Here is a 21,757-nt window from a genome sequence, read left to right on the forward strand (position 1 = left end):
TGCCTTCTAAATGCTGGTATTAAAAGCGTGTGCCACCACTGCCTGCTGTCAGGTTCTTTCATGCACAGTTTTTATCATGTGGCTTTCTCTCATTGTTATAATAAATATTGCAATACTGATCTTAAGCAGGCATAGCGCCAGACTTGCACTAGGGAAGCTGAGACCAGAGAATCACAAGTCTGAGGCTAGCCTGGGCTACACAGTGATCTGCCTTTTTAAAAAATGCCTTGGGAACTGGGGAGATGACTCAGTCAGTAAAGGGCTTGTTTTGCAAGCACGAGGACCTGAGCTGAGCTGCCCAGAATCTCTAGAAAAATCTGGGTGTGGCAGCACAGATCTGTAATCAGTGAGGTGGAGGCAGAAACAGGAGGGTCCTTGGAAGCCTGAGGCTAGCCAGCCTAGACTAAGGGGTGAAGTCAAAGGCCAGTGAGAATGGCATCTCAAAGAAGAGTGGAAGGTGACTGAGGACCAACACCGAAGTTGTCCTCTGACCTCCACAGGCATCCGTACACATGTGCAGCTGTACACACACACACACACACACACACACACACACACACCCCACATCAAAACACACATATGGGCACACATACCAATAAAAATTAAAAGAAGATCTTTGATTTGGACCTGTAAAAACTTCTGTAGGTTGCTCCCATTAGCATCCTCACAAACCACATGCAGGGCAAGCTGGACTTCCTTTACTTGTCCCCAGACTTAGGCTTTTCGTTCTCCTCTATGTGAAGTCTTAGATCACCTCTGTCTGATGGCTGATATTAACTGTCAACCTGACAGGATCTAGAATCACCTAGGAGACAAGCCCCTGGGAACACCTGTGAGAGGTTATCTGGAGGCTAATTAAGGAGGGGAGGACACCCTAAGTGTGGGCATCCGCATCCCTGGGGCTGGGATTCTTAACTGAATAGAAGGGAGGGGAAATCGAGCTGAGGACCAGCGTTCGCCTCTCTCTGCTTCCTGACTGCAACCGCCAGGATGGACTGCATCCTCCAACCATAGCCACTATAAACCCTTTATTCCTTAACCTGACTTTGTCGAGCATTTTGCTAAGCAACAGGAAAGCAACTAATCACTCCACGTCTTAGCTTTTTGATATAGAAGAGAGAGACTGGTACCTGGCATATGGTCGGTGCTCTGTAAACAAGAGCCGTGGAACTGTTACCCAGATCTGATAGTCACACTTCCTGGCTGTGTGGTGTCCTCCTTTGGGCCAGTCTGTCGCCGGAACTGGAGCGGATATGACCAGAATCTGAAAAGAGAAAGGTTGTCAAACTGGAGCGAGGGTGGAGGCAAGAGAGGAAGGAAAGCATTCCAGAATCTAAAAGGATCTCTGCTGGGAAATGGAACCCCCGGTGCCATCTCTCTGGGGGATGGTGTCAGGTGTAGCACAGCACACGTTGTAGGAGGTTAGCTCTAGAAATCCAATGGCCACACATACTGAGGCCTGAGGGGATGGAGAGATGGGCAGGTGGTGGCCCTGGGGTCTCTTGTGATATGTGTGGAAGATATTCAAGCATCCTGCAGAATGGAGATGTTCTACTCAGCTACAGATTCATTAGGTCCTGGGAAGTGAGCCTCCTATGACCCAAAAGGCTTCCTTTCACTATGAATTATGTCTTTGGCCTCCAGCCTTCCATGGATGTGGTCAGGAACCTGCCACGGTGCACACGTTCTGTAATTTCCCAAAAGTGGTGTTTCTCATGATGACTGGCATGGGCATTGCTGACATTGGGCTCAGTTATGCTGGGAGCCCAGCAGGGGCTGTAGGGTTTTTTTTTTTTTGGGGGGGGAGGGCAAACTCAGCTTTTCTTCTGGGAAAACAGGTCCAGAAAAGGGAAGGAAAGGTGGGGTTCAAAGTCAGTGAAGGCAAAGAGAGGATGAATGCCTGTTCTGATAGGGTCCTAGAACCCCAGGGGGCCTCAGGCTACTACCCTATATCCTTTCTTCTTTCAAGTGACAAGGACCATGGGACATTGTGATATAATCAGGAGCTTGCTTGGTTTGAGCCTTGAACATTAATCACGGGTGACATTGGTTCTCCCTGGATGTCTGAAGCTGTTCCTGCCAGTGTCTGGCAGGTTGGGATGAGCTGTCAGAGATCTTTGGCTATAGGATGTGGCAGGACCAAGCATCTCTTGAGGACAGTACCTCCTTGGTCCCTCCATGGTCCCTCTGCTGTGCAGATGGAATAGGAGCAGACCCATGACTGCCCTGGGCTGTTGTTAGTGAAGAGGTGACCCTAGATCGGAATATCTCATGAGCAATGAGGAAGTCTCAGACCAGTGAGAAAAGGGATTAGCACTCTTCCACACAATTTGTGTATGTGTGTGTATGTTCATGTGCTTGCGTGTATGTGTCTGTGAGTATGGAGGCCAGAGGTCAACCTTGAGTGCTGTTTCTTAGGAGACGACTACCTTAGCTTTTGAGGTAGTGTATTTTAGTGTCCTGGGTCCCACTGATTAGGCTAGATTTGTTGTCTGGTTAGGTTTGGTGGCCTTGTGAGTGAGTCCCAGGGATCTGCTTGTCTCTGTTTACCCAGCACCAAGATTACAAGTACACACCAACCACTATGCCCAGCTGTTTACATGGGTGCCGGGGCGCAACATAGGTTCCATCCTCAGGCCCTACACATGCCTTTTCTACAGAGGACTCACGTTTCTTTCTGGACTTACGAAAGAGGTTTGCAGTGATTTATTTTTAGTTATAAGAAGAAATTTAACTGTAAGAGAGAGAAAACAGGTTTGGGGGCTTTGTATGATCATCCTTCCTTGTTTTTCTATCTTTCTGCCATATCAATGTCAATTGGAGAAACTGAGGCACAGAGCTGCCAACAGGGAGGCTAAGGTTTGGGTCTTAGAAGTTTGATTACAGCCTTTGAGAACTTGGCCCCAAAGCCAGGGGAAGTTTTAAAACTCTCTTTTGATAAATTGATTTCTTGATTGCTTTTGATATTAACTTTCAGGCATACTCAGTGATGGAAATTGCCACTCCTAATACTTAGAGACTGCTCCTTCTATGTCAGTGTCTGCAAAGGTTAATTTAAGCTGTCACCTGGCTGGATTGAGGAACACAGAACTCCAGAGATGCAAGCTTCTAGGCAAGCTCGTGAGAAACAGCACAGGGAGGATTAGTTGATGGGGGAAGGCCATATTGAATGTGTGTGGCACCATCTCATGGACTGGGGTCATGGGCTAAACAAAGAGAGGGAAAAGGAGAAATCGATGTAGAAGCTTGCATTCTCCTTTCCTCAGATCCTGATCTGCAGACTGTCACATTCAGGAGCTGTTCCACCATCATGGTTTCCTGGCCTCGATGAACTGCAAAACCTGAACGTTGAGCCAAGAGAAGCCATTGCTTCCTTCAGTCACTTCTTATCAGGCATTTGGCCCACAGTTCTGAGAAAGAGAGCTGAAGTACTTGCGGAGTGATGGTACATTGTCACTTGGCCATCTTAGTGCCAAGAAAATGAAAGCTGATTACATGGTATGAGGGGAGAATGTGGCTCTGGCTCTCTCTGATTCCACTCAGCTAATATACAGTCTCTGGAGCTTGTTGCAAAGGGTTTAATTTTTTTAAAAGGGTTATGACTAGAAATTATGCACACAAAATTCCTTGCAACGGTCATGTTTCTATATAAGCTCAGGCCAGACTTAAACCAAGTTCTCAGATGGCTGAGTAGGGCTGGTCCACAGGGAAGGCCATCAGATCACAGGCAAAATTCATAACACTTGTATTTCGCTGCCGCCCACCTAAGCAGAATAGAGAGAGTTTCAAGGATTACTTGATATAAAATCTCTATATTAGAAATAGCCCAAGACACAAACTGATAAAAGGCACCTGTAAAAAGGGAACAGCGAATCAAATATGGAAAACTTAAAAACGGACAACTAATTGACCAGGCTTCCTTAGTACAGGTTTATAATTCCAGACCCAGGCAGCCTGAGGCAGAGGAGTGCCATGAGTTACAGACCAGTCAGGCTACCGAGAGAGGCTGTCTCAGGAAAAGTTGAAGGAAGATAAGAAAATGGAGGTCATTGCAACGTTCTAACGATAAACACAAATCCCAGAAAGGGAACACAGCAGCTTGTGTCTCCATTTTAGTAACCGTCAAGGATGGAGAATAAACCAAAGGATGGGTTTACCAAGGAAGAATTCTAGAGATTTCTCAGAATGTATGAGCATCAGCCTCCCCCATTTAAAGGGCCTCTAGAATGCTTACTACAACAACCGGTGGAACACGTTTTCCTCACTATGCCGTTTTGAAATTTCCATCATCAGCAATTAAGAGAAGCTCCCAGAACCTCCCAGAAGAGAAAATTCAGGTACCCTGCTGAGGGGAAGAAAGTGTGGTGTGTCACACCTCTGGATATCAGTTCTGGAAGCTGAGACCAGTGGGGCAAGGGCTTCACCAATTTTTTAAAGAAAATATTTTAGAGGCAGAGGCAGGTGGATCTCTGTGAGTTCGAGACCAGCCTGGTCTACAAGAGCTAGTTCCAGGCTCCAAAACCACAGAGAAACGCTGTCTCGAAAAAACAAAAAAAAAAAAAAAAAGAAAGAAAATATTTTAAAATTTTGAATACCCAAACTGTTTCTCATATATGAAAACAAGATGGATGCTTTGGTTTCCTGTTTATTGCTGTGACAAACACCATCACCAAAAGCAACTTGGTGAGGAGGGGGTTTATTTGTCTCAAAACTCCAGATCATAGTCTATCCTTGAGGGCAGTCAGGGCCTGATGTACAGTAGGAACTGGAAGCAGAAACCATGTGGGGATGCTGCTTAACTGGCTTGCTCCTGGATACATTTCCTGTATACCTCAGGACTACTAGGGAATGATGCTGCCCACAGTGGGCTGAGTCCTTCTACATCAGTTAAGGCAATCATGAAAACACATCACAGGCCAACTGGATAAATACAATTGCTCAGTCGACACTTTGTTTTCAGAGGTGATTTTAGGTCATGTGATATTGATAGTTAATGCTAATTAGGACACACTGACTTTTTGTCATGGAGTCGGGAACTCTCCTTTCTAGTGCCTTTTTGTAGGGAGCACCTAGAGGATCTGCTCCAGCAGAAGGAACAAATAAAACAAGGAGGAAGATGGGGGCTTGAGAGGCAAGGGGTGACCATTGGGAAAGCAGCTAAAACTTCAACAGAGTCAGGAAGGCTGCCCAGGCACAGGCTGCTAGGCTGCTAGGGGGAAATAGGGAACAGTTATGTGATATATTTCATACTCGGGAAGTGATTATCAGGCAATCGAAAAACCTGAGAGCCAAATGAGAAAAAAATGATATTAAAAAAACCCAAATAGATGGAAAAAAAGAGATACCGTTGATGTCAGCAAAACTTCCCATAAAGTTCAATCACAACATAGAACTTGGCTTATGGGGCACAGTATTCACCTAAGCACCAAATAGGCTAACACAAGTGTGACGTAATGAGATGCTGGAGGGAAGGCTAAGTGTTGGGAGTGACGTGTTTGCAAACAGAGCTTATTGATGGATTTGTTTTAAGGCATCATCAATCATCATATCATTAGATAACGAGGACTTAGCCCACAGTCCTAGGCTGACCCTGCTGTAGTTTCGGCCAGCTGCTCCTAGCTGCCTTGCTGGGACTGGGACCTTCTCGGCTGATTTCTCCAGTGATATTACTGGCCTCTGGAGCAGCCATTTTCCTCTCATTGCTTTGCTTGTTTGCTCTGTTGGAGCATGTCCTACCGGAGGCCCAGAGATGTCTGCATTCCTGGTAGAACACAGCACAGGACTTTCCTCTTAATACGTCATCAATAAGCATTTGGAAGTTGAGTTAATACAACAAATACCTCATCTTGAATAAGACACACAGTAAGATTTCCAGTCTCTCAATCCAGAAAATTCCAGGCCTTTCAGAAAGGCTTGGGCTTTTTTAGATTTAGTGTGTGTGTGTGTGTGTGTGTGTGTGTGTGTGTGTGCATGCACAGCTGCCTATGGTGGCCAGAAGAGGGCAGCTTATATCCCTGAGCTGTGCCTGAGCAGCCTTCCTGACTCTGTCGACGTTTTGGCTTCTTTCCCCAATGGCCACCCCTTGCCTCCCGAGCCCCCATCTTCCTCCCTGTTGTTTTATTGGTTCCTTCCGCTGGAACAGATCCTCTAGGAGTTGCCTAAGAAAAGGTCCACATTAGTTGTGAATGGATGTGGGTGCTGGGAACTGAATCAGGGTCCTTTACAGGAGCCATCAGCACATGCTCTTAACTGCCGAGCCATCTCTCCAATCTGGGGGAGCAGTGTCGTACAGACAGGAGCCATCTCTCCAATCTGGGGGAGCAGTGTCGTACAGACAGAACCCCTGCTTCTTCTCTCCAAGGGTTACTCCAGCACAAAAGCCTTGGGATCAGATGTGGGTCAGCAGTCAGTGAGATAAATACATCTCTCTTAATTGATTTTTGTGGGTGATTGGAGTGAGCAGCCTGATACACAGGGTTTAATTATCCCAGAGAAACCTCCACTTAATTGAAAGAATGCTTGTCAAAAAAAAAAAAAAAAGAGGAAGGGGGAATGATTTTTTAAAGAATGATCTATTGCTGAAGGGAAAAACCATAGAGACATTGGTCTGTACCCAGATTCCCAGTGCACACAGTATTTATAACCCTGAGAAGAAAGCATTATGCAAGTGGATCAGAGCCACTCTTCAAAGCCCACCTCCTGCCCCAAATAATTCCCTTCATCCTTGCAAACAGGGCACTTACAGAGGCAGCTGGAATCTCTCGCCGTGTGACTCTCCCTCAGTTCCCAGTTACCTTGCTAACTTCTGTCTATCTTACCTAAGCTCGCTCAACCGAAATATTGACAGGATAATGTTTCCCATCAATTAACATGTGTACAGCAATCAGAGCAGCTTCATGGATACATATTTTGAAAGCAGCAATTATCATTTTAAACTCACAGTGGAGTGGCAGGAACTGCCAGCTGCCAAACATATCCATCCTCTCTTACTTGCTAACAGATCTTCAAGTTTGTGGCATTAACTAAACTCATTCAGAAACTGCGTTCCCAGCTTCCCTTGCAGCTAGCTGTGGCTGTCTGACTCAGTTATAGCTGAGTGGAACATCCTGCACAAGACATCTGGGGATGCTCTTCCCCCCTTCACTCCCTTATCCTCTTTTCCTCCTCCTTTACCATTGTTTCCTGCTGTTTCTTTTAGTTTTTTGGAGACAGAGCCTGCTAGGGAGTCTAGGCTATCCTCAAATTCATGATCCCCTTGTTTCAACTTCTAAAATGTCAATTTTAAGAATATGTGCCATCATACCCAGCTAGGAAAACTCCATAAAGGGGGTAGAAACAGATGGGAAGAGCCTTTAACTTTTCTTTCTATATGGAATGTGGATATGACATTTGGAAACAGAGCAGCTACTTTGTGACTATGAAGACACGGCCACACTTTAAGGAAACTATAAGAGCCTTGGGCCACTGGTGGTATCCTAGAGCTCAGGATGTGTTTTTCATTATGACAAAAACAAAAGCTCTAGAAGATACATAATCAGATTATATTTCTATTAAGTGCAGCTGAATATACCCATAACGAGTGTACATGATTAGTAAGAGCCATACCTTTTACCTACATTCCTTTCAGTCACACATTCCTGGTCCCTAATATCAAGCAACCTGTCCTATCTTTCTTCTCTTGTGCCTTTTGTTCACCAACGACAACACAGTGGGCATTGTTGTGACCAGATACCTCATGAGAAGCAGCTTAAAGGAGGAAGGGTTGGCTTTGGCTTACAGTTTGAGGGAACACAGTGCACCATGGTGGGAAAGGCAGGGTGACAGGAGCGTGGCCCTGCTTTCTTACTTTCCCATAGATCAGGAAGTAGGAAGAGAATGGAAGTGGGTTGGGACTGACAGTCTTAAAATCTATAGCCACCCCCTGAGACCTGCCCCACAGCAGCACCACCTGCAGAGTACCAAGTGTTCTGAAACACATGACTACAGGATACATTTACTGCTAAGGCACAACAGTGAGCCATTGGGAAAGACTAAATGTTACCCACATCAAAAGTGCTGTTGGGGAGAAATTAAAGAGGCAATTCTGAGAGGTTAGCAGGACAGGATATAAATGTTACCTAGGAAACAGGAATTGACAGACTCCACCACTGTCAAGTGCTTGGCCATCTGCAGTTCAATTCTTGGATCCCTGTCTATGGGCATCAGCCCAACCATTCATCACACCCACCTGCTCGGATTCTTTCTCAGGTCCTCAACATGTCCTTGACTGTTCAGAAAGAGAAAACGTAGCTTCTCCCTCCGTGCTCCATAAGGCCCAATGGACTCCATCCCTTCTCTCATCAGCTCTCCTTAGTCTGTGGGCACCCATGTCCTTATCTGCACCCTCCTTCATAGCTCAATACCTTGGTGCACTGAACCTCACCTTGCTGTTTATCCCTGCTGTGCAGCCGGTGGGAGGTGACCTTTATTGGACTCTAGCTGGTTGCCAGCCTAGTGCTGCAGAGAGAAGGGAGAGCACACAGAGGCTTCCAGGTCCCAACCAGGAAACCAGCCTCAGAGATGGGAATCAAACTCTGCAGACAGAGGCAGGAGGGAGGCACAAGTTGCCTTTTGATTTGGGGCACCGAGAAACAGTCTGGGGAATGCATAGCACATACAGGGATGCCAGTGCCCTCTGCTAGCATTAACCTGTAGAATCCTGCTCTTGGGAGTCATGTAGCACATAAATGCCTGGGGTGGGACTGATAACCTGTTAAGAGAAAAGGTCGATGGTCTCCACTTGCATAGAAAAGGTCACTAGCATCATTAAAGAGGAGCCCCATCCCAGGTAGCATCCAAGATGGGAAGCAGAATTCTTAAGCATCCCCTCTAGTTTCTCCTCATGCGCCTCTGTGGGCACAGGAGCTTCTGAGAAGGGTGACAAGGTCAAAATGAAAGACTAGGTCACACCTCTAGACATCACCCTGGGAGGACCTGCCAAGCCTGGTGGGCATACTCCCGAATGACCTGGGCTGCGCTCACTCACTCAGCCATAATTACCCTTATTCATCCATTCAGCCGTGGTTCATTCATTCACTCCTGCAATCATTTATCACCCAGGTATGATCATTCATTCACTGCTGACTCATTTAGTTACTCAGGTAGCCACTCATTCATTCATCCATCCAATCGTTCACTCCCTCTTCCGCCCGCTCATTCTCTTATTCATTCATTTTCTCACCGGCTCATTCAGGCACTCACACACTCATTCACTCATCCACTCATTCATTCACTGGCTCATTCACTTCTTAGTCACTCACAGGATTTAGCAAACGGTAGAAGAATACAAAGGCAAGGGGGAAATTTAACTCCAATAAGGTTTAACCAATGAGAAGAAGCCACAGGCGAGCAACCCAGATGTCCAGAGCTGAGGAAGGAGGCAGGGAGGAGCCATATTCAGGAAGGACAGACACGAACACGAACTCAAAGGTCCACTAAGTAGGAGAAGCTGCTGAGAAGATTGGGCGCCAGGGAGGGAGAAAGAGAGAAGAGTGGAGGAGGCCCAGGCAGCTTGGATCGCAGCCCTGGCTACTCGCATTTGAAGGATGAATGTGAGTTTCAACAGATCACAGGGCCACCACCTGCAGCATCGGTGACGTTATCTCTCAGGCCAGAGCTGGCTCTGCAGCGCGGGGTGCTGCCCCTGAGGTCCTTGGGGCGGCAGCCCACCGAGTGAGCTTTTGCATTTATAAGAACAGAACTTCTGTGGAGAATCGATGTGGCGATCGATTTTCCATGTGTTTCCGGCTGCCGGGCTATACATGTTATGGAATATCACAGGAGCAGGTGAGTGCAATTTGCACTTGCAAACACACTGCCGTGTGTTTGATGAGAACTCGGCCGACTTTTCCCAACAGCTGGGTTGATAGTTGGGAAAGTGTAGGCCTCAATTCCTGTATAATGGCACATGGTGCCAGATTGGGGCTCACTCTCTCTAATTTTGAGACCAAGTCTTGCTGTACAGCTCATGCTAACCTAAACACACAGTATAGCTCAAATGGTCTCAGATCACAGCGAGCTTTCTGCCTCAGCCTCCTCAGTGCCCGGATTACTGGTGTGTGCCTCCACATTGATTTGAGTCTCCTGTTTTCTAATTCTTCCATTATCAGGCCAGGATCTTCTTACATTTGAGGTCAGAGACCCTGGCTCCTCCCAGCCATACCAGGAAAGTGTCCAGGAGCCGACTCAGGAGTGACTTTTGCTGTTGTCGCATGGGACTTCGAGGTCAGCCTATCTCTCTGTCTTTGTCTTTTTCCTCCCCCACCCACTCCTATATATCCTCACACAATCTATGCGGGCCTTAGACTCACTAAGAGTCTAAGAACGAACATGATCCTCCTGCCTCCACCTTCAGCATGCTGAGATTACAGGTGTGCGGCCCCACACCTGGTTTATACAGTTCAGGGGGCAGAATGCGGGACTTCACACATGCCAGGTGAGCACGTCTCCATTCCTAGGCTCTGAGGTCTTTCTCAAGGGGCCTTTAGGTCTGGCTAACCCAGGGCGCAGGGAGCAGAGCTTTGCTTAGGCCCCAGTCTCCTCATTTTCCTGGAGTGTTTCAGTGAGGTCACAGCCGCAGGCTCTCAGCTGTGTGTTCAGCGGATCCATTTCCAGGCAGCAGAAAAAGCGGGAGGTGGGTTTCATGCAATGAACTGCTGTGGCCGGTGTTTCTTTCTGCTGTTGACTTAGTTGGGTGTTTGGGTCCCTTGGGCAGAACAGCCACCAGTAAGGAAGGGAGATCTCCCTCCCCACGAGAGCTTCGGGTCAGTTGGGTTTGTTGATGACAAGTGAGATGGACAGAAGGTTGGAGTGTGAGGAAGGATCATAAAATCCTGCGTTAAGCAAACAGGAAGGAAATCAAACACAAAGAGTTGAACGGCTCCCCTCCAAGTCCTAGGGGAGAAAACCCAGTCAGGATGACCATCCTGGGCTGGAACTGTACTTCTGACATTGCCTACTCTGTGACCTTGAGTGTGTTGCTCAGCCTCTCTGAGCCCCCATTGATGGGTGAAGCTGGGTGAGTAGCAATAACCTGGACACGAGCGCAGAGAACTGGAGACCGAGCTATGTAGTCTTTCCATCGATCTGTACAATTCCCGCCATCCTCAGTAGGATGTAGGATGAAGCCCTCTCCTCAGTCAAACTGCCAGGGTCTCTGGCTTGAAATCCGCTTCCCTGGGGATGTCAGTGTCGTTTTAGATCTACTGTGTAGTTATCTCCAGGTGAGGACCCCTCTCATCTTTTCTTGTACACCCCATGGCTCAGCAAGCATCTTACATAAGCGGGCGTTTAATATTTATGAGCTGATTGATTTCCAATGGATAAGCGCTGCCTTTCTTTTCCTTGTCATAGAAGCTTCCCTTCAGCCGATAAGGCCTGCTTCCCCAAGCCCATGTGTGGGGCAGGTTGCTGCTGCAACAGCTTGCCTATGGGCTCTGGTGCCCTTCGTTTGTCCCCGTTTTGCTGTGCCTGCAGTTTGAAGCTAAGTGCCAATCCATCTCTCCTCCTCCATCAGTCATGAGCTTGAAGTCTATGAGAGACATCCCTTCAGTGTCTGACCTGCGGGGACACAGCCTGCTCGTCACAAACCATTCTTCCTAGGAGAATAAAGAGGAGCCAGCCACTGTCCCGCGAGCTGAGCACTGTGTGGGCTCATTCCTGCAACGTTGTGTTTTATCACCCTCCCGGGAAGACATGGTACCTGCGTTGTACTCCTGTTCCGGATGCCACCAGAATGGAGGAGCACTTTCTACAGCCTTGCAAAAGGGTCCGTGCTCAATGAAGGATTATGAAGTTTGGTTTTGTTTGTGGGATCCTAATAATTTTCCCTCCTTCCCTTCCCCCTCCCTCCTCCCTCCCTCCCTTTCTTTCTTCCTTCCTTTCATGCAGAGATAAAAATCTAAAACACCTTGCACTTCCTAAACCAGAATTATAACACTGAGCCACACCCCAGCCCCTCACTGGGGGATTTTAGGCAGGTACTCTACCACTGAGCCACACCCCAACCCCTCACTGGGGATTCTAGGCAGGTGCTCTACCACTGAGCCACATCCCAGCCCCTCACTGGGGGATTCTAGGCAGGTGTTCTACCACTGAGCCACACCCCAGCCCCTTACTGGGGGATTCTAGGCAGGTGCTCTATCACTGAGCCACACCCCAGCCCCTCACTGGGGGATTCTAGGCAGGTGCTTTATCACGGAGCCCCACCACAGTTCTGATGTAGGATTCTAATTCTTAGAGAACTGACAATCCAGTATTAGCCAGCATTGACCAAATTGTGAGGAACTGGTTACTTCTCCCTTACTGTATCATTGTTACTAGGTGACATTCGGGAGAGAGATTCCTGGAGATCTGGGTGGGGATGCCCTTGAGTAGTGCCACTGGAGTCCAGCTGGACCTCAGCCCATCTCAGATGGAATGACTCACTAACAAACCAGCAACAGACACCAAAGCAGAATAGGCAACAGTTAGGAGGAGGCTGTGGCCGCGGTACACAGGATGGTGCCAGGAGCTGAAAAGGCAGCCGACTGCCGTTCTGTGCCTTCACGCTTTGGTGTCTATGATATGTTCCAGGATAGGTTTAGACTTGGCTGAACTTCCTGGGAGGAAAGTGGACCAGGCAAGATGCTGGTGTCGGGGGAAGGCAGAACATGGCAGAGCCCCTTAGCTTTTAACTGGACAGGAGCTGGAGAGAAGAGGTAAAGTGTTTGAACGCCTGCAGGGAGATAGAGCTGCTGAGAGCAGGAGCCACTGGCCATTTCTCAACGTCTCGACTGGCGGCCCACGCGAGGAGGCTCCAGATTGCCCATCTGCCCCCTTTATCCTTCTTCTGTAAGCAGGGAAGCAGCTTTGTGGAAGAACCCTGCCCAGTGCCTTCCTGTGACTCTCTTGATTTCAACATGGTTGTCACAAGGAGCATTCCCATGGAGAAATAGATAGCCCCAGAAACTGGCCTGCTTTCCCATCCCCCAAAGCTCTGCCGAGGTGCTACCAGGGGAACCTGCTAGTTAAATACATTAATTGAGCAGCCACTATGTTGAGCACAAAAATAGACTTTTGAATCCAATTAAATGTTAGGCTTCAACGTGGGAGAGAGAGATGGTACGTGTGTAAGAGAGTGGGGGCGGGGGGACCAGAAAGGGTTTCTTTACTAGTAACTAACCACAAAGTAAATAGCTCTCCCATGGTATGGGCCCCCTCCATCCCCACACCCCCGATCTTCAATTAGCTCTGTTATTCTGTCCCCTATTACTTGAGATAATCAAGGGTTGGTTGTAATTAATTGCTATAATGTGTTCCGGAGCACAGCCAAATGGCAGCTCGGGAAGGCTGGCAGTAGCTGCCGGCTTCTCTAACTGGCTTTCTGGAAGGGCCGGCTTAGGTTCAGCCTGTGGGAAGTAGGCAGCGGGGTGAATGGGGAACACCAGCAGGGGTGTCAGAACGCCTCTGGTTCTCCCAACGCCTCTGGCACTGGGCACTGCCTTCCCTTCTCTCAGCCCCTGTCATCTGTCTCTGGACAGTCCCCAAAGCCCTGGACCCACAGAGCTGCCCCTGACGTCAGAAACAAAGAGAGCCTGTGTACATGTAAAATATTACTTAGTTGTAAAAAGGAATGTGATTTTGACACACGGTGCCCCATAAATGAGCCTTGGGGACATTAGGAGGAGGAAAACGGGCCAATGACAAAGCATACAGCCGGCAAATCCAGAGAGCCAAGAATGACCCAAAGGGAGGGCTGGGAACAATCAACAAGAAAAGCCACATCTGTATTGAATCCATAGAGGTGTGTGTGCGTCTATGTGTGTGTGTGTGTGTGTGTCTATGTGTGTGTGTGTGTGTGTGTGTCTGTGTGTGTGCATGTGCTCTCACCTGTATATGTCTTCATGGAGTCCTACACTGATGTTGGGGGGTCTCCCTCTATGGCTCTCCACCTATTTTTTAAATATCCCCTATCACTACACACAGAGCTCAGTGATTAAGCTAGGCTGCTGGACAGCCAGCAAGCCCCAGGACCCTCCCGTCCCTGTCCCCCATGAACCAGAGTTACAGGTAGGCATGACCTGGCTCTTCAAGTGAGTGCTGGGGCTCTGAACTCAGATCCTCATGTCTACACAGCAAGTGCTCCACCCTCTGTGCAGGTGTGTTTCAGCTATCAACGTAGTCTGCAATCACCTGGGAAGGGAGTCTCATCCGGGGGTCTTCTAGATAGGATAGGGTGGCTCTGGAGCTTTTCTGTTCCCAGTACCCACATGGTGGAACAGACACCTGAGCTGCATATCACACATTGTAGCTCTCTCTCTCTCTCTCTCTCTCTCTCTCTCTCTCTCTCTCTCTCTCTCTCTCTCATAAATACATAAACAAATATAAAAATGTAGAGCAGGTTGGCGAAGACCCGTGCCGTGAACGTTTGGCATCCAGGTGTAAGTACAGGCACACACACGTTCACATACACACATGCATTCACAGACATGTGAGTGCACCTGCCCCCTCCCCGACACACTCGGGAAGCTATTTTGTAAAGTGATATTGTTCAAGACATTGTCTTGGCTGTGTTGAGGGAGCTAGGAAGACCTGCTCATTGTGGGTGGCCCCATTCCCTGGACAGGCAATCGTGGGTGGTTTAAGAGTGGAGGAAAGGAACTAAGCACACATTCACTTCTCTCTGCTGATGGCTGGGGTTGTGACGAGCAACTTCAAGCTCCCGCTGCCATGGCTTCCCCACAGGGAGGGACTGCATCCTGGAACTGCGAGCCAAATAACTCTTTGTCCCCTAAGTTGCTTTTGTCAAGGTATTTTATTATGACATAGGAACTAAAATTAAGGCATGCATTGAGCCATCTCCCCAGCCCCAGACTCCTCTCCTTGCCTGCATACCCTAAACAACACAGCGCAGCAACTTTATACACAGCCTTGGCATTGTTTTGGCGGCGATAGCATCCTAGGGGTGTGCAGGGGTTCACTGGGAACACTGTGCCACTTTACAACAGACTGTGGGCATTCATAAGTGGTGGCACCCAATGTCCCTCTCAAATATTGGGGATGACAGCAGTTGCTAGCGGTAGGGAAGGGCCCCTGAAGAGGATAACTGCTAGCTAGGGTGTATCAGATCCCCTTCTGCGGAGATGAAAATACTTTGGAATTCGTTGCCGGGGAGATTACTCAGTGGGTGAGGTACTTGTAGTGCGTGTATGAGGACCTGACTTCAGATCCCCGGCACCCATGTAAAATGCGAGGGCCAGCAGCCTAGGAAGGTGGGAGACAGCCTTGTGGGACAGCTAGTCTAGCTGAATCAGTGAACTTCAGGTTTACTGAGAGACCCGTATCAAAAGCTAAGGAAAAGGCTGGTGAGATGGTGTGGAGGGTAACAGCGCCTACCAGAGAGTCCGATGACCTGAATTGATCCCCAGGATCCACAGAGCAAAAGGATCGAGCAGACTCCAGCAAGTTGTCCCCGGCCTCAGCGCATCATGCTCTCCCTGAGATGGACTTTGGACCTCCACGCGTGAACACATGCATACACATGTGTTCCCAAGCATATGAGCGCGCTCTCCCCCAACCCACTCAGGGAGATATTTCGGAACTAGGTAAACATAATAGCTACAGAGTTTTTTGCTACCAAAATGTTCAGCTTTAAGAACAGCAGTGAATGCCGGGCTGGGGAGATGGCTCAGTTAGTAAAGCTCCTGTAGGCATCTGTGTATGTTAGCCTAGCCCAATCAGGATGTTTCAGGACAACGAAGGCTGTCACAACAAGCAAACAACAAGGCGAGGGGCTGGAGAGACAGCCGGAGTATTGAGAGTGGATACCGCTTTTGCGGAGGAGCATCCAGCGCCCTCATTGGGGACTCACAACCAACCTCAACTCTGGTTCCAGGGGATCTGACGCCCTCTTCTGGTGTCCATCAATAAATGCATGCACAATAAGAAAAAGAGGCGGCGGGTGCTAGGCTCTACAAATTTCACCTCCGTAAATGAAAAGAAATGAGGAGGAAGTGATGCTGGAGAATCTGAAATTGTGGGAGGAACTTTTGTGGGATGCTGAAGGCAGAATGGAGTTAAACCAGATGAAGGAAAGAAACATGGTGTGTGTGCGTGTGCTTGTGGGGTTCGGGGTGGAGCTGAGGGTGGGGGTGGGAGGTGTGGGAGAGACATCGACTTGGGCTTTCGAGAGAAAGGGGAACAAGAACTCAGTTTTATTTAGCACGAACAGGTGCAGGGGTGAGAAAGGGAAAGAGAAATGAAGAAAGGAAACACAGAGAAACGCCGCCAGTGGGGGTGGCGGGGGTGAGTGACGGAGCTTGCCAGCCAAGGAAGGCCATAACTAGCTCAAATTACACACATCCCTCCTGCGGAGAGCTCCAGAGACCACAAGACACTTGAACAGAATCTGAGTAATTTCCCGGAGACCTGCTCACCTGCTTTGAAGCCACTGGTGTACTTGAAACTTAAAAACAAAACAAAACAAAACTTTGATTCACACTTTCCACCCGAATACAGTGAGAGGTGTCAGGAGCGAGCCATCTCAAGAGGCTCCTATGTGCTTTCTCAAGGCAGAGACATCCTCTTTTTTCCTCTAATGCTCCATGCAGAGTGTAAACGTGCCCTTAAAGGAGATTGTTGGACTCGATACTTTTAGGTCCTCTTACGTTTTCTTTATTGAAATATTATTAGATTGATGGGCATGGCGGCAAATGCAGAGGCTGGTGGATCTTTCTGGGTTTGAGCCTGGTATATATAGTGAGTTCCAGGCCAACCAGAGCTACATGGTGAGGAGACAGAGAGAGAGAGAGAGAGAGAGAGAGAGAGAGAGAGAGAGAAGTAAACAGAAGACTACATAATCTTTCTGATGTTCAATGTTTCCTGTACCTCAACCATACTAAAAACACACCACACAGACTCCAAATGCAAGTGAGTGAACTTTGGAGTTTTTGCCCTGGGACCACCTCTGACTTCTTGACATGTAGCTGAATGGCAGGAAGTCAGATGCCAGTACGTAGCCTTGTACGTGTGTGCCAGCGATACGATCCTGTGTAATGAAGCGAGAAGCCTGTCAGAAGCAGACCCTGAAGCTGTCAGTTAGCTTAACTCGGCTCGGGGCTCCGGGAACTGTTCTTCCTGTCTCGGAGTCTTTTCACCTCTCTGTCTGGAGCATCAGTGAGCCCACCCAGTGAGCCAGGCTGGAAGGTTTCCAGTGAGCTGCAGACTGGGCTCAAACTGGAGGTGTGGCCATGGAGGTGACCCTAAACTGTTTGAACCATGGTGTGACTTTGTGTGGCATGAATGCACTGTGTGCTTAATTTAACAGCACCTCTAGGCCCTCCTGGATTTTTAATTTTTTTTTTTTTGTTTCATGTGCTCATGTGTGTGGAGGTCTGAGGTTGAAGTTGGGGAATCACTCTCAATCTCTCTTCCACCTTATTCGCTGAAGCAGGGTCTCTCAATCAAACCCAGAGCACATCCATATGGCTGGTCTCTATAGTCAGCTTGCTCCAGGCATTCCCTGTGCCCACCTTTTGAGGCTGGAATTATAAGTGGGCTGCCATACTCACTAGCTGATCCCCTTGCTTGTATGGCAAGCACTTTAACTGCCTGAACCATCTCTCCAGCCCCAACTTTTCTTTCTGCTTTTTTTTTTTTTTTTTTTTGAGACAGGGTATCCCTCTGTATCCAGGCTGGCCTGGAACTCACTAAGTTGCCCGGGCTGGTCTTCCAAGCTCTGGGACTACATGCCAAGTGTGAGCCCCATAGCAGCGCTGGTCGATTTCTCAACCCACTAAAGTGAGTTTAACCCCACAAAAGCCAGCTTGGTCCTTATCTCTGATGGACAAAAGAGCTCTTAGGACTTCGGGAGTCTCTGTCACTCTTTTATGTATAAGTGTGTGCATGCACCTGTGTGTGAAGATGCACAGGCGTGTGTGTGTGTGTGATTGTGTGTATGAGTATACATGTGAGTATACATGTGAGTGTGTGTGAGCGTGAGTATGTGTGCGAGAGTGTGTGTGCATGTGTGCATAGACATGTGAGTGAGTGTGTGCGTGTGTAAGAAAGTCAAAGGTCCACCTCAGCTGTTGGTGTCATTGCTCAGATGTCTCCCTCTGAGGCAGGGTCTCTCACAGGCCTAGAACTTCACCAAGTAAGCAGGCTAGCTGGTCATGGAGCTCCAGGGAGCCTCCTGCCTCCACCTCCCATCTCATCTGAGTTGGGACAGTAAAAAGAGGCACATGTCTGGCTTTACTCTTTAAAGTGAGTGCTGGGGATTGAACTTGGGGCCCCATCGGTACAAGACAAGCGCTTTACCTATTCAGCCATCTCCTCGGCCCCTTCCAAACCCTCTTCAAGCTGCATTTCCCCAAGACACCCCACAAGCCTCTAGCCCAGAGTCAAACATCCTGCTGGGCTCCAACAGCTCCTCATGGGAGGATATCTTTGGGGTCCCCAATCTTGCTCTGGGATTTGGGGGAAGTGGCCCAACCTGCCCATGGCTGGTGTGGCTGTCAAGTCCAGGTGTCCCAGGGTGGCCTTGGGCATTTTGCTGGACACCATCAACACCACACTCATTGCATATATCCAAACGTAAGAAATCCCCCAGAGACCAGCTGACAGTACTGGGGTGGGGGGTGGGGAATCCCTCCCTAGCAGAAAGGATCACCTCTCTGTGGAGGCGCCAGTCTGGGTGCCACATTTCTGAAAGACACTTCTGGAAGCAAACATGACATATATCCTTCAATCCTCCCCAGGGGGGGTTGCAAACATCTCCAGCCTTCCAGAAAACACACTCTGGGAACCGACGCTGCTCCTCAACTGTGACAGTGTGCTCAGTGAGAAGAGTCAAGGCACTCACCTGTGACAACAGGCTCAACGGGAACACAGTGTTCCCACGGAACAACGGGGTTTGCCGGGAGCCTTCCGTGGGTCAGTTCTGGGCTCTGCACAAGCCCAGCCCAGTGGGATACAGGGGCCCTGGCAGTTGAGACTCCACATCCGATTTAGGAAATTACAGAGTAAGGGGGTCACACATGATAATGCATGCCTGTCATCCCAACACTGGGAAGGAAGAGGCAGAGAGAATTCTGGTCAGCCTGGGCTACACAGTAAGCTCCCATTACAGAAAATTCAGTGCGAGGGGATATGTGTAGAGCTTGCCTAGCATGTACAAGGTCCTAGGCACCATCTCAAGCACTGGGGGAGACGTATTTGAAGGCCCCAAGCACACACACACATAGACAAGAGCAAAAGGAGCAGGTATGAAGACCAACGCTGCTTCACCGGCTCTGATAGTAAGGGCCACGGAGGGACTGTGAGGGAAACGTACTCACGGCTTTGCACACCAGCTGTGTCCTGGGCCTGGCACGGGCATCTGTCCCCTGGGTCTCTCAAATTCCCTGTCCTCTGCTGTGGAGCGCAAGGGACCCAGAAAGTGCTGATACTGGAAGCTGCCGCAGCCTCCCCCGGAAGCCCACATGGCCGCCACTCTCTGAGGAGGCTGCCTCTATTTTTAGCAGGTGCAGAGGGAGGCTGTGGTGGGCTGCATACTTCTCTTTTTGTTTTATTACGAGCAGGACCTGAAGACGGATGTGGTGGTACGGATCATCCTAGCCACTGGGCTAAGGCAGGGGGATGGCAAGCTTGGGGCTAGCCTGGACTATAGTGTGAGACTGCTTCCAAAACAGAAACAGAAAAAAAAAAAACCCCTAAGCCAGGGACATGGCATATGGTTATAATCCCAGTGCTGGGGTGGGGAGACAGCTCCTGTATTCACTGGCTAGTCAGCCTAGCTAATCAGTGATCTCCAGGTCCATAGAGCGCTGGGGAGGTGGCTCAGCAAGTGAAGGCACTGGCTGTACAGCCTCTGAGGACCACAGTGTGATCCCCAGATCCTATGTAAAGATGGATGGAGAGAACACTAGTGGTTCTCTGACCACCACAGAAGCACTGCGGCACGTGTGTGCACACATACATTATACATGTAGATACACACATACACACAAATAATAAGGAAACACCAAAACAAAAACAAACAAGGGAGACGCTTGACATTGACCTCTGTCTTCTACATCCATGTACACACACTTCCGTGTATACCAGTATGCATGTGCGAACAAACATGTTCATATATATATACATGCATATATATGCATGTATATATATACTGCACACACATGGTAAACGTAACAGACATGGTAAAAATAATAAAACAAAAAGGGAGAACCTCCCCCCCCCACATCCACTGTTTAAACAGTTGCCTAAGTGGAGTCTGTGGGTGATTTGAACTGGGTGGGGAAGAGGCTGTGAATCAGAAGGGGTTGTGCTCTATATAGCACTTGGGGGTGGGCACAGAGAACTGGGGTGCATTAGCCACCCATAGCAGAAGGGATGCAAGGAACAGGACAGGAGCCTTTCTTCCCCAGCATTCTTTGCAGCACTGTCCATTACACTGGCTCCTGCTGTTCTTCAGATCCTCACCCAGGTGACCAAGGACTCCACCTAGGAGTGAGTGGGGGCCTGGAACATTCCAGAAAAGAGGCATCTATCTACAGGTACATATAGTATTCTGTTCTCTTTTCCTCTTGACTTTGCTGTTAGTGGACACAGAGTCCAAAGCATTTTAGACCCCTAACATCATCACCATCACTTCCTAGCACTCACTGGGTCCACTACATGTCAGTAGGCTGTTCCTCTTTGTTACTAAGCAGTAGCTTGCTGATGCATGCATCACAATTATTTATTGGTTCATTTGTCAGTGGACATTTGGGGGTTACTGTTTGCCTGGAAAACTATCACATTAGTCTTCAAGTGAATGTATGTTGTCATTTCTTGCAGAAGCACATCGCGCAGTGGGCCTGTCAATCACACGATGAATGATGGCTAGCCTCAAAATGTCCTTACTTGGAGCACCAGGTTCTGGAAACCCAGGCCTTCCCTGAATGGGTGGTAACACTGGGATCTTGACTCTATATGTGTTGTATGTCCCACATCTTCTGGCTTTCAGTCTTTCCCTCCAACTGGATCTCTCATTTGGGGGCTGGGGTTTGAATGTGAAATGTCCCTCCCATTGGCTCACATGTTTTTATACCTTATCACCAGCTGGTGGCGCTGTTGTGGAGCCTTCAGGAGGCAGAGCTTTGCCGGAGGAAGTGGACCACTGTGGGTAGACTTTGGGAGTTTAAACCTAATCTCACTTCCTGTTCACTCCCTGTGTCCTGATTGGCTGCGAAAATCAGCCTGTTCATTCCTGCCACCATGGCTTCCTCATTGTTTTGATTTAAGTTGCTTCTTTTCAGGCATTTTGGAACATGAAGAGAAAAATAACTAGCACAGAGGTTGAATGATGTCTCTTCCTAAATTCAAGTCCACCTAGAATATGACCTTATTGAAGGAGCCAGACACGATAAGCTAAATATGAACAGATCACCAAAAGGAAGTTCTTCACTTCCAACCATTATCACCTGCCAGAGTAGGACTCGGCCATCAATAAATTTAATGGAGGCCTGAGTCTCAGTACTTTACCCTGAAGCAATACCTGGCTGCAGGAAGAACCACAAGCTGAGATTACCTGAGAACTACCCAAAAACAGACCATTCAAAGGAAATGCCTAACATTCCAACAACTGTAGATAGGATTACCTGCCAGCACACTCACCAGGACACCCTTAGACAAATGCCAGTCAATCAGGAGTCCTGATCCTCAAAAAAATTCCTCACCCCCACCTTTACTACTA

General features: G+C 48.5%; 1 protein-coding gene across 1 annotated transcript in view; it reads right to left on the reverse strand.

Moving 5' to 3' along the window:
• Positions 1-19,417, reverse strand: part of Card11 (caspase recruitment domain family member 11) — a 69,980-nt gene extending 50,563 nt beyond the window's left edge. Inside the window, exons 1-2 of the mRNA XM_026789742.1 lie at positions 19,356-19,417; positions 1,131-1,264 (exon numbers count right to left, since the gene is read on the reverse strand). Coding sequence (XP_026645543.1) covers positions 1,131-1,137 — 7 coding nt within the window. The 5' untranslated portion in view covers positions 1,138-1,264; positions 19,356-19,417. The remainder of the gene's footprint in view (positions 1-1,130; positions 1,265-19,355) is intronic.
• Positions 19,418-21,757: the final 2,340 nt, after the last annotated feature.

This window comes from Microtus ochrogaster, unplaced genomic scaffold (assembly GCF_000317375.1).
Source record: "Microtus ochrogaster isolate Prairie Vole_2 unplaced genomic scaffold, MicOch1.0 UNK27, whole genome shotgun sequence".
Classification (NCBI taxonomy): domain Eukaryota; kingdom Metazoa; phylum Chordata; class Mammalia; order Rodentia; family Cricetidae; genus Microtus; species Microtus ochrogaster.